This window comes from Pyricularia pennisetigena, chromosome 6, assembly GCF_004337985.1.
Source record: "Pyricularia pennisetigena strain Br36 chromosome 6, whole genome shotgun sequence".
In the NCBI taxonomy this organism is placed as follows: domain Eukaryota; kingdom Fungi; phylum Ascomycota; class Sordariomycetes; order Magnaporthales; family Pyriculariaceae; genus Pyricularia; species Pyricularia pennisetigena.
In genome coordinates this window covers 2,088,648-2,102,153 of record NC_043744.1, presented here as the reverse complement: position 1 = coordinate 2,102,153, position 13,506 = coordinate 2,088,648, and the positions used below count along the sequence as shown (strand labels likewise).

The following is a 13,506-nucleotide window of genomic DNA, read 5'->3' as shown; positions in this document are numbered from 1 at the left end:
TTTTTTTTTTTTTTTTTTTTTTTTTTGTTGTTGTTGTTGTTGACAAAGGCAGCGCCTCCACAGCGGCCCGAGTTTTGTGACCAACTTCATCAGAACCCAGCTGAAAACGCTGCCGGAGCCGAAATCTGACTTCACCGGCAAGACCGTGATCGTGACAGGCGGCAACAGCGGGCTGGGCCGGGAGGCGGCGCGGTATTTTGCCCGGCTGGGTGCGGCCAAGGTGATACTGGCATGCCGCGACACGGCCAAGGGCGAGGTGGCGCGGGCCGACATTGAGGTGTCGACGCGCAGCAGCCGGCCGCCCAGCGCGGCGGGCGTGCGCCTGGCCGTCGAGGTGTGGCAGGTCGACATGTCGAGCGGGTCTAGCGTGCGCGACTTTTGCGCCCGGGTCGAGCGCGAGCTGCCGAGGCTCGACTCGCTCGTTCTCAATGCCGGCGTCGCCATCGGCGCCTTTGTCGAGTGCGAGGGCGGCTGGGAGAGCAGCGTCGCCATCAACGTCATCGGCACCTTCCTCATGGCCGTGCTGTGTCTCCCACTCATGCGCCGCACCGCCGCCCAGCACAATGTCGAGCCGACCATTGCCGTCGTGGCCTCGGACGCGCACGTCTTTGCCAGCTTTGCCGAGAGGAAGCGCCAGGGCCCCATCTTTGACGCCTTTAAGAGCGCCGCCGACATGAACGAGGACCGCTACAACGTGACCAAGCTGCTCGACATCCTGCTCGCCAGGGAGCTGGCCGCCAGGCTGGGCCCGGACAGCCCCGTCGTCGTCAACTCGCTAAACCCGGGCCTGTGCCAGTCCGAGCTGTTCCGCCACTGCCCCTTCCCGCTCAGCGCCCTACTGCGCCTCGGCCTGCTGATCCTGGGCCGCAAGACCGAGGTCGGCGCCAGAACGCTGGTGGCGGCGGCGGCGGCCGGGCGCGAGACCCACGGAAAGTACATGGACTCGTGCGAGCTCGCCAACGAGAGCGTGTTTGTCCGGAGCGATGAGGGTCGCGCCGCCGGAGTGAGGGTATTTGACGAGTTGATGGCCATCATGGAGGGTTTCGCCCCCGGGGTGAGGGAGAACTTGAAGGCGTCCACCACGACGTCGATGGCGACGGCACCGGCTAATACAGCGCAGGCTTCCTCTTGATCTACTTTTGAGATGCTTGTCTGTGTTTGTGTAGCTGTTTAGTGTGATTGGTGGCAGGACCAGATGTGGCTCGAGCTGACTTAGCCCTCCATCTAAAGGTCGATGAAGTAAGTGGTCACTCGTGCCCCAAATACACTGCTCTGGGTCGCATACTGCATCATACTCCGGTGTGCGTTTGTCTCCCGCATAACAAATATAATATTCGAAACCCGTAATTCACGTTCAGTTGTATATGGCAGAAAAAAATGGAGACAAGTTTCAACGGGTATCATGCACTCGGAGCCGCATCTTTCAGCTGGAGATTTTGAAACCCGGTCGAGCATGACGTGAGTGGGAACGGGAGACGGTGAGGTTCATGATACAAGCGTGTATATTGCTGGTTCGCCCCTTGACTTGGCCACAAGTCATCACAATTGCACAGCCTGGGCGGAAAATACGACTCTACCCACCCCCTCACCCAAGAATTTATACCGCTCCAAGGCAGGCAATATCACAATCCGTTCACATTGCGAATAGCCTAATCCTTTACACTCCTCCCGGTGCGTCCATCAAAAGGCAACGGCTTCCACAGCGCCTGGCGCCCAAAGTGATACAGGCAGTCCATCCAGGTCGGCCAGTAGTGGCCACCCCACGGCTGGATGCGGCTGACGTAGCGGATGCGGTTCGCGTTCATGGCGACCTCGAGGGACCGGTCCATGTCAAAGGTAAAGTCGTAGAGGCCGTACGAGTTGAAGACGCCCTTGCGCCTAAACTCTGCCGCGCGGGGAGCCAGGTGCGACGCATTCACCATGCCCTGCGCGCCCGAGAAGATGCCAAAGTAGTCAAAGTAGTCGGTGGCGTTGATGTACATCTCGTACGTGAGGCGGCCGCCGAGGCTAAGGCCCGCAAAGGCGCGGCGCGAGGGTGACTTGGAGACGCGGTAGTTGGCCTCGATGAAGGGGAAGAGGTGCGCGAAGTAGTTCTCACGCACCACGGGGGCCTCGGGCGCTCGCGCGGGCAGGCCATACGTGAAGTTATACTCGGGCGCGATGTTGTAGAAGCTCGGCGTGACTACGACGGTGGGCTCAATGAAACCCCCGGCGATCAGGCTGTCCATGATGTTGCCCATGCGAGCTAGATTCTGCCAGTCATCGCCATTGCCGCCGGCGCCGTGCGAGAGGTACACAAGGGGGTATTCACGGTCTGACTTGCTGTCATATCCCGGCGGGGTGTACACTGCACAGTCATGCACGTCGGGCGCGGGCCAGACGGAGCCCGGGGACGTGTAGTTGACCGTCGCCACTGTGCCACGCTCGCTAGCCTCGGCGCGCGGGAGGGCGTAGTCAAAGTCCAGGTCCGAACCACCAGCCGGGGTGCCCTGGAACTCGGCATCGAAGGGTACCTGAAAGGACGAGGCGGTCTGGTCACCTGGGACGTTTACAAAAGGCGGGTTCTCGGGGTCGATCACCCACTTGCCGCTTGCGAAAGAACAGTTCGCCGGGACTTCGCAGTCGACCAAGAATGCGTAATTGTACGTCCCAGACGGCATCGGTACCGTCAGGTGCCAGCTGCCTTGGCCATCGCTCTCCATGACATATGGCCAGTCGGCACCTCCAAGACCACCAGCGGTTTGCGGTAGGATAAAGTCACCACGCTGGTATTCCTTGGGGCTCCATCCGCCGGAATACTGCCAGCCGGTGTGCCATTGGTCTGTAAAGGGAAAGATGCCGCCGGCAACGATGACACGCGACGCTGTCTCGTTGACTAATGTAAAGTCGACTTCGCAGCCGGTAGGCGCAGTGCCCGTCTTACGGACCGAGACGCCACCCAAGACTTTCTGGGCGAAAACACCCAGGGCCAGCGCCAAGAAAGAAATGGAGAGCATTGCAGTGCGGGCACGTAAGAGCCACAGAAGAAGTATATGAAGCTGGTAGGACAGTTCTGGACCGCAGTCAACCCATCTACGCTTTGAGAGACCTGCGCGGTCTTTTATATCTCGCTGGCCAAGCCAGGTACTTCTATTAACACGCAAGGTGATGTAAGTGACAGCGACAAAAACATCATACTATATCAGCCATGAGCTCCTCGCGCAACTGCCGAACAGCTCGGAGCCGGGTCAACTACGGCTAACATCCCCTGTCGCGTCCTTGGTGGAAAAACTCGATACCAGCAAGGCGTTTGGTGGAGTTTTCAACCCGATTTATTCATGAGCAGATGATGGAAAGCCACATTGTCCCCGCGCAGTAACAACCGTGATCCACTCAAAAGGGGAAGGACGGTATTTGGTAGCGTCATGGGCACGGCTTGGCAAAGGTCCAGTGCTTTCGGCGGTTTTCCGGAGTATTGGATACGGCACGACGCGAATCTGGGGTTGACAGAGTGCGGGGAAGTCAAAGAATGGCAATGAGATCGCTCAGTTACATGTGAGTGTGGGGTTTGTCGGGGGTAAGATGATGAGCCTGAAGCCCACCTTCCACGTAATATGAAGAAACAAAAGCCAAGTCGGGTTAAACATCCTCAAGTGGCTGACTGGCCAAGTAACTTTGCTTGTCCTGAAGCCGCCAGGTACGCGCTTGTGGAAGAGGGTTTTGAGTAACGCTTGTCCGGAGTCTTGCCTTGCGGATATGGTTAATATTCTTGGCACCATATGACCCGATTGGTCCTGCCAAGAATCGGCATATCCCAAGTGCACCCCAGTAAAAGTGATGGTTTAGCTCCGAGTCTTAGAGCAGAGGGCTCTGAAGAAGCTCAATCATAGACTCCAGTTCCAAACTTTGTGCTTCCCTGAGTGCGTCTTCGGCAACATCCCAGGACTTCAAGTCAAGGTCGTGGCACATTTGTAGTAAAAACAGAACCAGGTCTTCGTTCTCTCTGCTTACGGCAAGCATAAAGCCCTCGCTGAGCTCACCCGTCCAGAATTGAGCAAGCAGGCCTGGTTTGAGCTGGCTCGTCTTTTTGTTGTATGCTTCCACGATCAACTCAAGGCAGCGCACTGAGCCACCCTGGACGGCAGCGTTGAAGACAGACTGGGGTTCTTCCGAGGAAAGCAGATCTCCGGAGATGAATAACCTGCTTGGCTGGACAGAATCGGCACCAGAGTAGAGGAGGAATTCTACGACGTCGCTCCTCCCTGCTTGGGCAGCGTGCCGCAAAGGTGATCGAAAATACTTTTGGAATACCTGGGGATCTTTTTCGCCTTTGATCAGGCCATTGGGACTGCGACGACATGAGGCCATCATGTAAGCACACATGTCGAGATCGCCACGCCCCGCCGCCTTGGCCATGATGTTGTTGCCTCTCGAAAGGGGGTGGCAACATCCGGGGCTAACGTGCACGATAGGCTGGTATTCGTAACAGCGTCGGAAGCACTCAAGACAAGTGGTTAGGCTCATTGCGTCTAGAAGAATACGGTGCATCCGGTTGAAGTGGTGCCTTTCTTCCAGCGGCGAGACCGGCCGTGGTAGTTGAGACAGAGCCCACTTGATGATTTCGGGCTGGTTACCCCAGGCAGCTCCCAGAATGACCAGCTTCATATCCCTGGCGTAGCTTTCGGGGCCATTTTTACCCGATAGGAGGAACAACACGATGCTTAGGTTGCCTGTGGAGGCGGCGTCGGATATGGCAGTCGCAGTGGCATCGTGCAAGTCACAGTCGAGGCTTTCTACCAGATCTTGTACAACATCCAATTCGTCTAAATGGGCCGCGCCGGCGATCAGGCTGGAGCGAAAATCGGCCTTAGGGCTCATCAAGACACCTGGTTTGTTCCAGCCGTTAGCATCTTTATAGTTGCTAAAGAGTCCACGCTGACGGGTGTTGGATGGCAGGCGACAGAGCAGAGTGAAGCAGTCTCTAACTTGGCTCTTGGGTTTCATGAATTCTTTCCCTTGCCGAGTCTGCGCGAACCGTGATTTAGGATGGTGCACGATGGCCTCGACGACCCGATGGAGGGTTTTCAGCTTCCATAGATCCGGCCGATTGCGCGAGAAACCAATATAGATCATGTAGCGAGACCATAATTCCAATCCCGGAGCCTCGTCGATGTGGGTGCCGAAAAGGCAGGAATCAGGTCCGTCAAGGCCGAGTTTGCCAGAAGCAAATAAAGCATCGGTCATGGCTGATGCGAAGAAACGAGAGACGAGCCTGATGTGCAGTGTACGAGAGACACTGCGAGACCTGGCTACGGCGACCAAAACCGCGTGGACAAGTTCCAGAGGGAGATCCAGTAATTTGAACATATCTAGAGAGCGTTCTTTGGGTCGTAGCGGGGATAGGCACTGAGACTAAACAAGAGGGTGATTGATGAACATATGGTGGGACGAGAGCACCAGCTATGAATCCTTTGGGCTCCAATTTGGGTTGAACCGGTTGGTCATATCTAAGACCTGGAGCTTCTTCAACAGCTCATTAGTTATTGGTGTACTTTTCGACATGTTCAATATCAATGGAATTTTGGCATCGCATGATGTATTTGTTTCACAATTGCAGCCAATGTCAATATTAACTAACTGATATGGTCGCTAAAACTAATTCCGGCCTAAAATGATACTTGCCGGTAGAAGCACCACGTGATATTCTCGCTGTAGCAGGTGGTCAAAGGCTTGCTGTCGATGTTCCTTAACTCCACTGCCAGAAATTAGGCACTACAGTAATGGTTACGACGATGTTTTGTTTGTTCGCTGCCTAGGTACGTACCTACCATAGGCATTTCACAGTATTCATGAAATTCGATCGTCGATTTCAACCAAGACCGTAACGATTAGACGACATGTTCGTCTTGGCGAATTTCAATTACCGCACTCATCAGGTATGCAAGTACAGTTTTATGTTGCTATAGCGGCAGTCTGGATCTCCTGCGACCTGCCCTCATGCTGCCTACAATCGTGCAATCACAAGTCCAAGATCTCAGGCTACCAAGGCTTTTTTTTATTCGGTTAAACAGTACGTCAAGGTTTGTCGCTAAAATGTTGAGAAGCTGTTTGGGCAAGAAAAGGCACTTGTGACTGGACAGTACCTGCCCCAAACGATCTCACAAGCAATCTCTGCCGGCCGTTCCATCCTGACAAACGCCTTGCTGCCGACCTACAATGGCTAAGATTCTTGAAGTCAGTCCTTAGGCTCATCAAAAAATTATGCCCCCACCTTCCTCCTGGCCTTGGAACTCGTGCTCGTGTTGTTTTCTCGCACGTCACTTCCAGCGTAGTCCATATTTGCACCTACCTTATCTACCCCTTAAGGCACCCTTGATACACCCTGACCTTAGCTCTGAATAATTGCAACGGCCGAAACTCACTACCCAAGAAACCTGAGGCAGGTAAAGTAGACCATCGGCGTCGAGGTGGGTGCACCGGAACAGAGTGGCCGGACAGCCGTGAGATGCTCCTGCCTTACGGCCACCAGCTCTAGTCAGTTAATTCTACTAGAACCGGTTGGTCCTTTTTGTGGACGCGGTCATTCTCTTCATCTCTGAAGACACCACCAGCATTGTCGACAACTGCTTTTCCATCTTTTCCAAGGGCTGGTTAGCAACTTGTGCTTATATTCTTCGCTGGTTGCTTTGGCATTCCAGTTCATCTTCTCTTCTTCTTCTTCTTCTTCTTCTTCTTTTCTTCCTCTCTTGGTCTTTGGAACGGCATCTCGCCGATAATACTCTGTACACTGATCGTTTGGCTCTCGGCTACGACTGTCTGCCAGTTCGGTGAAGGTTTTGGTTCAATTTTGGTGGTAAGAGTTCTTGATCTGGTTCCCAGCATATTTCCCTCGACTCCTAAAATTTGCAAATCCCCATTTTACCTTTTCGGCTTCCGTCATGCTTGACACAGATCAGCTTGCTCTCAGATTAATCTGCAACAAACACTCCAAACCCTTGGATCCGTGTTTTCATGCTCGAAACGTCTTGATTGTACATTTTAACCCAACAGCTTCACTACTCGTGGGGGAACATCTACTTGGGCGGTACCATGTCGCTTCTTTGCAAGAGGAAAGGCAGGAGACTTCTTCCACAACTGTTGGAGATGCAGAGAGATGATGTTGACATCACAGCCCCCATACATGTTGCGTTCAAATTCTATTTTTGTGACGCTCATTTCGGAAAACGATGCATTAGGGTTGATGTCAAGCCCAGTGGCCAAGACCTTTGCCTTGGTGCTATAAGACGCTCAGGAATCCCAAGGTTTCTTCTCTCGCAGCTTGAAGTGCAGGGAATTGCTAACGAAAAGGACGAGTTCATACAGCTTCACCCAATCCTCTCGTTCATACTTCTCTCACTTCCTGCACAACTATCCCAGGGCTCTTCGTACCCGACTGTCTTTCGCTGGCACTGCGGTCGCAATCACCGCACACGCGTTCTCTTTGCCTACCTTGACTTCAGCATGCCGTCTCGGTGCTACACGACCGAACAGCTTCTTGCTCTTCGTGGAAGCAGGGTCAGCGGCAAGATCCAGGCCATAGCACGGGCTCGGCCTGACCTGTGTAGGCTTTTTTTTTTTTTTTTTTTCTCTCTCTCTCTCTCTCACTCTCTTGGAAGACACGATAAGCCATTTACTAGATATTAAAATGCTGACGTATAAATTCCCAGCGCAAATCATTACCATGCCCAAAGAGCGATCAGTCAACACGGCCAGCGTGCCTGCAACGAATACGCTTCGTCGTACCAACAAAGATGACTCCTCCACAGAGTCTGATGAGCTTTTGTACAAGGGCCAGCGCGACCGCCAGTTTCCGCAGGCTAATGGCTCTTGGAAGCTGCGTGAGCGGGATGAACCCGAGTCTGCCGCAACTTCAGAGCCAGTCCAGACTCAGCCTGCTGGAGTGCCTGTTGGGCCATCTACTCAGCACAGCGAGGGATTCAGACGCTTCTACAAGTCTGTTGCGTCTCCAACCCATGTGCGAGTCACAGCTGGCGGCCGCATAGTCCCCAACACAAGAGGCCCTCCTTCGCCCACAATCAAAAGGCCCAAGGCCAAATCTACTCAGGAACCGTCTGTCATTGATGGTAGCCCAGCTCAGTCGCACATCAAACCATCGCTGGGCGAGGCAGACGCGCCCTCAGGTCACAAGCCACCCAATACGGCTCAAGTCCCCATGTTCCCGCCCATATTGGCGAACTTGCCTCCTGGCTCCTTTGCTTCGTCTACTCCCGGGCCTATGCAATTTGTGTCGATGCCTATGCCAATGATGGGCATCAACTTTCCCTTCGGTTCCTTTCAGTTGCCACATGTACCTCCTGTCAAAGGTGGCGCGTTTCAGCCGGGTGTCCAACTTCCAGCCACAGCAGTAGCGGATGGATCCAAGGATAAGAGTTCCAACAGCAATGTGAGCGGCCGGCAAACGGACACCAAGGATCCAAACATCTCCCCGATTGAGCAGCTTGATCTTACCAAACCATATTTGCTCAATGGCCAGATGTTCTTCCCAGTGCCTGGTGGTGCTTTGACGCAGCCTGTTGCAATGCCCTTCATGTCCGGAGGTATCATGACTCCCGGATTTAGTCCTATCACTCCGGGAATGGTCCCCACTGGCATCCCTGTGAGTCCTGTCTTTCCAGGAATGAGCTTTACAGGAGCACCTAGTATTGTGCACAGAATGACGCCTGGCACAGCTGCTCCGGCCCACCAGCAGCACCAGCAATTGCTGCAGCAGCCGCAGGCCGCCGGCCCTAGCAGCTTCCAGCCTCCCGCTGCGCCACCCATCTCATCTATTAGGCCAAGTGATATCAGCAAGAAACAAATCGAGACACTTCGCGGGACTCTCAAATACCATGAGGATCAACTTCATTTCAACAAGCATCAGGTCGACGAGAAGGAGATGGACAAGACAATCAAGATGCTCAGGGCCGAGATCAAGCGCTTTGACGATCTTTGCCAGAAGCAACTCGTTTTCGAGGCCGAACATTATCCAAGTCGCGAGCAGAGCACCGACAGCACTGAAACGACAGCTCCCGCCGACTTTGGATCTCTGACCGAGCATCCTTCTTCAGTGACCACATGTCTTCCTGACCAGCAGAGGGTCACCGCAGCACTGGAGAATGCAAGACGGACCGGTGCGCTGCGCAAGAAAGATTCAACCCGAGCCAGATCGGCACTGAACAGTAGCAGCAGCAACAAGGCCTCGTCCTTGTTTGATTTCGATGATGAAAAGGAACACCTCAGGCTCAATGAAATGCAAATGCGCCCCTGTTTGCCCAGTGGTGCTGCTCTGGCGCCTCCATTCCAACCTCGCTCTAGTTCTTGCACAGAACAACCCCGTCCGCATTCTAGCGAGCCTATGCCACCCAGCGGTCTCACCGAGGAGGCCCGACAACGCCTGTTGCTCATTGGATCGAAGGCCTGGGATAAATTTGAGGGCATAAGCAGCGCACCTGCTGAACCCAAGGGAAAGGTGTCAAGGGGCAAAGCACCCATACAGAGACCTGGTGCTGAAGCGTCGGGATCGTCAACGCAAGAAAAGACACGCTACGAACTCCCATATCTCATTGGAACATTGCCTCCTGGGGTCGACGCTCGAACAGCCAACGCCACAGACTACCGATACCCGCGGGAGCTGACTGATGATGAGCTCCGGGCTCGCTACCTGTACCTTGGCAAAGCCCCTGAGGAGGTCCGCCGAGGGCTCCCTAAATACGACGGACGCAACTTCTACAAGCCATTAATTGTGAAAGGGTCGCAGGAGACAACACCTGTGGCAGCTCCCTCGGGTGCAAGCCGCTGTGGGGGCTCAGTTTCGACCGAATCAGCCAAATCATACAATAAGCCAAATTCATCCCGCGATCCATTTCAGCCGTCGACCCCTGACGAAAAGGCGCACCAGGCGCAGTTGCAAGAGAGTCCAATCTCAGCAAGGATTGCCAGTCTATCACAGCCTTTCATGAAAGTGCCTTCGGAGACGACTGAGGTTGATCCTCGGGCTGCGCAGAGCTCGTCGTCAAACGACAAGTCAAACGAGACGCCTGAAAAGCGTTCATTGGACAGTTCTGGGTGCGCCTTTCTACATAAGGGCAACTTGTTTTAAACGTTTTGTGTAGAATGCTAACATTTCGCCACTTTTTTATTTAGTGTCCGTCTGCTTCAATCAATGCTCAAGCATGGGGGCAACCAAAGCAATGAGGCACTCCCGGGAGCGGTCACTTCGACTCACGCACAAGGCTATGTGCCGCCTTACAGTTACTCGACGTTCTCTATGGCTCCACCAAACATAGGACAGGTTGTTCAGCAACACAACGGTTCGCCTCCGTCTTCGATGCCACCAAATGATTCGGACCGGAACGAAAGCCTAATCAATGCTGCTATCGAGAGGCACGTCGGTGAAAACCACCCTCCAGTGAGCCATGCGTCACTCGAAGAACAGTTCCGTAGAATTGTTTCCGCCGAGAACAGGCAGCGCGCAGCGGGATCTCTTCCTATGAATGGCAGGATGCCAGAGGATTAGTAGTCTCATGATCTACCAATACCAACACCATTCTCCAAGACAAGAACGAGCTGGTCTTTGCATAAGTATACTAACAAGAGTTATGGCCAATTTCACCATCATCCCTTTATGCCCCATGGTCAGGTCCCCTTTTGGGATCGAACACTTCTCTTTGACCTTGCGCTAATAATGCTCACTCCGGGACGGGTGGCGTTGTATGAGATAAGCCAAGCATGAACTTTTCTAGCACTGCTGCATTTATTTGTCACAATTACCCCACAGAGCCCATCTATTACATGTATCTCGTTACTCTTGTGACTATGTGTTATGTTTGCGGAGGTACCCCTGTGACAGGCTGACATCTCGGTTTTCTTTGTTTGTCTCTTCTTTATCAAAGATCGAGAATCTATTTGATGGCAACAACGAACGTATATTATCGGTACAGGGTCATTGGGGCACTATCTCAGCTACGCTGCCTTTGGGTGGCCAGAGGCAAAGTCATTGACGGTGGGATCAATACTGTCGGTTCTTCCATTAGCCATAGCCCAACACAGAATCAGAATCACTTCTGGAGCTAGCAATTAATACACGTCGTCGTGTTTAACAATGCATACATGACCTACCGTTGGTCTGAGCAGACTGCCACAGCTGTTTAATCGACAAGCCGGTTGCAAACAAAAAACTGACTGCTGTCAGTAAACCACGGCAAACGTAGCTACGGAACTAGACAATCCATTGTGAACCTCGTTGCAAATGCAAATGTACAACCAAACAAGCTTCAGTTGGAGAAAGTACGGGCAGATCCATGCCGTAACGAAATAGCGTTTCTTTTGATTATGTTCAGATTTTCGCTCCAAAGACTTGTTCCTCACCATCAAACCTCCGCTGTCATGGAACAATCTCAAGCGAAAGTCTGCAGGCGAGAGCGCAGAACTGATAACTAATTTGAACTGCACTGTTTTACTATTCGCTAGTCGTATACCTCGAAAACCATGGATCTAAGTGATTAACGCGGAGATATCCTAGCGGTCAAAATATCACAAGAGCATATCAACATCAACATCAACATTGCAGCCGATACTTACACTGGACAAGTTGGTAAACTGTGCCAAGTAGGCTTCACAAGCTTGTCCAGGAGCAGTAGAGGAACTCTGTTGCCTCGATGCTCCCACTACTGGGTTCCTTTCATGATAAGTGGCATGCGACAGTACTGGATGTTAGTCAAGGTAAGCATGAGTGGCGAGCAAGGGCATACAGCCCAGCTAGGACAGGGGGTGCCCAAGGGCATAACCCATAAGGAGACTTCGGGAGCACCTCCCATGGAACAATTCACAAGCGTGACGAGCAGCTTTTTGATGTGAAATGGCCATTGAGCAACAAATGTTGACTCGATTCTTGTTGATGTCCTGTTCTAGAAAACGTCGATACCCGCACTTCCCTGTTGTGCGATTTTTCCCATGCCTGATTGCCGAAACCGAAAACCAAAGAAACCAAATGTGGACTCCCCCAACGCCGGTTGGGAGTCGTAAACCAGAGACTGAGGACGCCAGGACCCGAACCTGAAACTGTCAGGTTGCCAAGGCCGAATGCAGGTATCATCGAGGGTAGTGAGAACTCCGAGGCCAATAAGCCGATTTCGCCGTTTTTGAAATTTGAAATTTTTTGTATTTTTTTTTTTTTTTTGCGTCGTCTCTCGTTTTGTTTCATGTCTGATTGCCGCATAACGAGGTTGAATTCAGCCTACACGAGGCTTACTCGCTGGACTTGGCCTTGCCCGAGGTGACACGGCCGGCCTTGATGCGGGCCAGGATGTCCTCACGGTCCTTGTCGAGCTTAAGCTTGGTGATGACGACGTTGCTGGGGTGGATGCCCAGGGGAACCGAGGCGCCAGTGGTCTTCTCGCGGGTGACACGCTCGACGTGGATCACGTACTTGAGACGGTAGACTGATGTGACCTTGCCCTCCTTGTCCTTGTTGCTGCCGCGGACAATTTGGACCTCGTCGTCCTTGCGGATGGGGATGCTGCGGACCTGTTTTTGGGGAGAGTAGGGTCAGCTAGGCCACGATAGATGTGTTGTAGGTATAGCCTTGCTACGTACGTTGTACTTCTCACGGAGCTCCTTGCTCAGGGGAGCGCTCATGATGTTGCGGCGGACGCTCGAAGGCGCACCGAAGTGAGCCTTGCGAGACTTGCGCCTCGAGGAGTGGAGGGCTGTTGATAGCCAGTTGTTAGCCGGGCTCTGATTAAACGGTAAACAATCGTTTCCGGGAAAGAAAGACACAAAAAAAAACATACTCTTGTTGGTAACCTTGACCATCTTGACGGCTGTTGCTGTTTAGCTGAGGGGGTTAGAATCTGGCTGGGCGGTTGGCGTCGAAAGGAATGAAAAGACAAGGAAATCTCGTCGACCGTTTTGCGAAAAAATTGTGAATTTTTGGTTGATGGGGACTTTTGAATGTGGGTGATTACCTAAGCGAACCCTCAGACCAGAAGCAGCATTTGGAAGTTAAATTCTGACCGCCCTGTGTCGCTTCACCAATCAAAGCATGAGCCACACGCTGGTTGATGCGCGATGTTCATATCGATAACAAGTAGCCGCGAATTTTTGCCTATTTATACCTGGTCCCTCCTCCGACATTCTTTAATTCTTTCTCTCCCTCTTTCTTTCCTCATACTTACCTTGTTGGCCGAGTTCCGTGATCAAGAAGACGGAGCCGGAGAACGGGAGACCTGCATTGCACACCGTGGCGTCGACCGTTCTGGTTTGTCCTTCGGGGCCAACCCTGGCGCAATTTTTGATAACCTACTTTTTTTTTTTCATTGTGTTCATCGCCTGGTGCGGTGTCACGAAGAAGAAACCAAGTTCTGTGAATAGCTTGATATTTAGCAGCCCCTACGCATGTAAGAACCTGTCGGGATTGATCTCAACACATCTTTGCCATCTAGATTCATTGCCCTGCTTTTCATGCTCTCGTTGCCTCGGCTTGCCTAG

The 13,506-nt window shown here is 52.9% G+C and overlaps 8 protein-coding genes across 8 annotated transcripts in view; 4 read left to right on the top strand and 4 right to left on the bottom strand.

The window, feature by feature from the left end:
- The window catches only part of PpBr36_04442 (uncharacterized protein), a gene marked incomplete at both ends in the record, with an annotated part of 2,584 nt that extends 1,939 nt beyond the window's left edge, over positions 1-645 (bottom strand). Inside the window, one exon of the mRNA XM_029891602.1 lies at positions 86-645. Within this exon, the coding sequence (XP_029750353.1) occupies positions 86-645 (560 nt within the window). The remainder of the gene's footprint in view (positions 1-85) is intronic.
- PpBr36_04441 (uncharacterized protein) overlaps positions 1-1,132 on the top strand; it is a gene marked incomplete at both ends in the record, with an annotated part of 6,163 nt that extends 5,031 nt beyond the window's left edge. The window contains one exon of the mRNA XM_029891601.1: positions 49-1,132. Within this exon, the coding sequence (XP_029750356.1) occupies positions 49-1,132 (1,084 nt within the window). The remainder of the gene's footprint in view (positions 1-48) is intronic.
- Positions 1,133-1,402: 270 nt separating this feature from the next.
- On the top strand, positions 1,403-2,039 carry PpBr36_04440 (uncharacterized protein; the record flags this gene model as incomplete). Its single annotated transcript, XM_029891600.1, has 2 exons — positions 1,403-1,458; positions 1,649-2,039. The coding sequence occupies 2 exons, from the start codon at positions 1,403-1,405 to the stop codon at positions 2,037-2,039; spliced, it is 447 nt and encodes a 148-aa protein (XP_029749466.1).
- PpBr36_04439 (uncharacterized protein) lies at positions 1,650-2,996 on the bottom strand (the record flags this gene model as incomplete). Its single annotated transcript, XM_029891599.1, has 1 exon — positions 1,650-2,996. The coding sequence occupies one exon, from the start codon at positions 2,994-2,996 to the stop codon at positions 1,650-1,652; it is 1,347 nt and encodes a 448-aa protein (XP_029750319.1).
- PpBr36_04438 (uncharacterized protein) lies at positions 2,836-3,241 on the top strand (the record flags this gene model as incomplete). Its single annotated transcript, XM_029891598.1, has 2 exons — positions 2,836-3,010; positions 3,186-3,241. The coding sequence occupies 2 exons, from the start codon at positions 2,836-2,838 to the stop codon at positions 3,239-3,241; spliced, it is 231 nt and encodes a 76-aa protein (XP_029750320.1).
- Positions 3,242-3,834: 593 nt separating this feature from the next.
- PpBr36_04437 (uncharacterized protein) lies at positions 3,835-5,223 on the bottom strand (the record flags this gene model as incomplete). Its single annotated transcript, XM_029891597.1, has 1 exon — positions 3,835-5,223. The coding sequence occupies one exon, from the start codon at positions 5,221-5,223 to the stop codon at positions 3,835-3,837; it is 1,389 nt and encodes a 462-aa protein (XP_029750324.1).
- Positions 5,224-7,068: 1,845 nt separating this feature from the next.
- Positions 7,069-10,534, top strand: PpBr36_04436 (uncharacterized protein; the record flags this gene model as incomplete). The annotated part of the gene is made up of 3 exons (XM_029891596.1): positions 7,069-7,579; positions 7,686-10,083; positions 10,162-10,534. The coding sequence occupies 3 exons, from the start codon at positions 7,069-7,071 to the stop codon at positions 10,532-10,534; spliced, it is 3,282 nt and encodes a 1,093-aa protein (XP_029750325.1).
- A 1,730-nt stretch (positions 10,535-12,264) lies between these two features.
- Positions 12,265-13,317, bottom strand: PpBr36_04435 (uncharacterized protein; the record flags this gene model as incomplete). The annotated part of the gene is made up of 4 exons (XM_029891595.1): positions 12,265-12,543; positions 12,613-12,725; positions 12,810-12,845; positions 13,194-13,317. Coding segments are annotated over 4 exons (552 nt in total), but the record flags the coding sequence as incomplete, so codon positions are not given.
- Between the last annotated feature and the right edge of the window lie 189 nt (positions 13,318-13,506).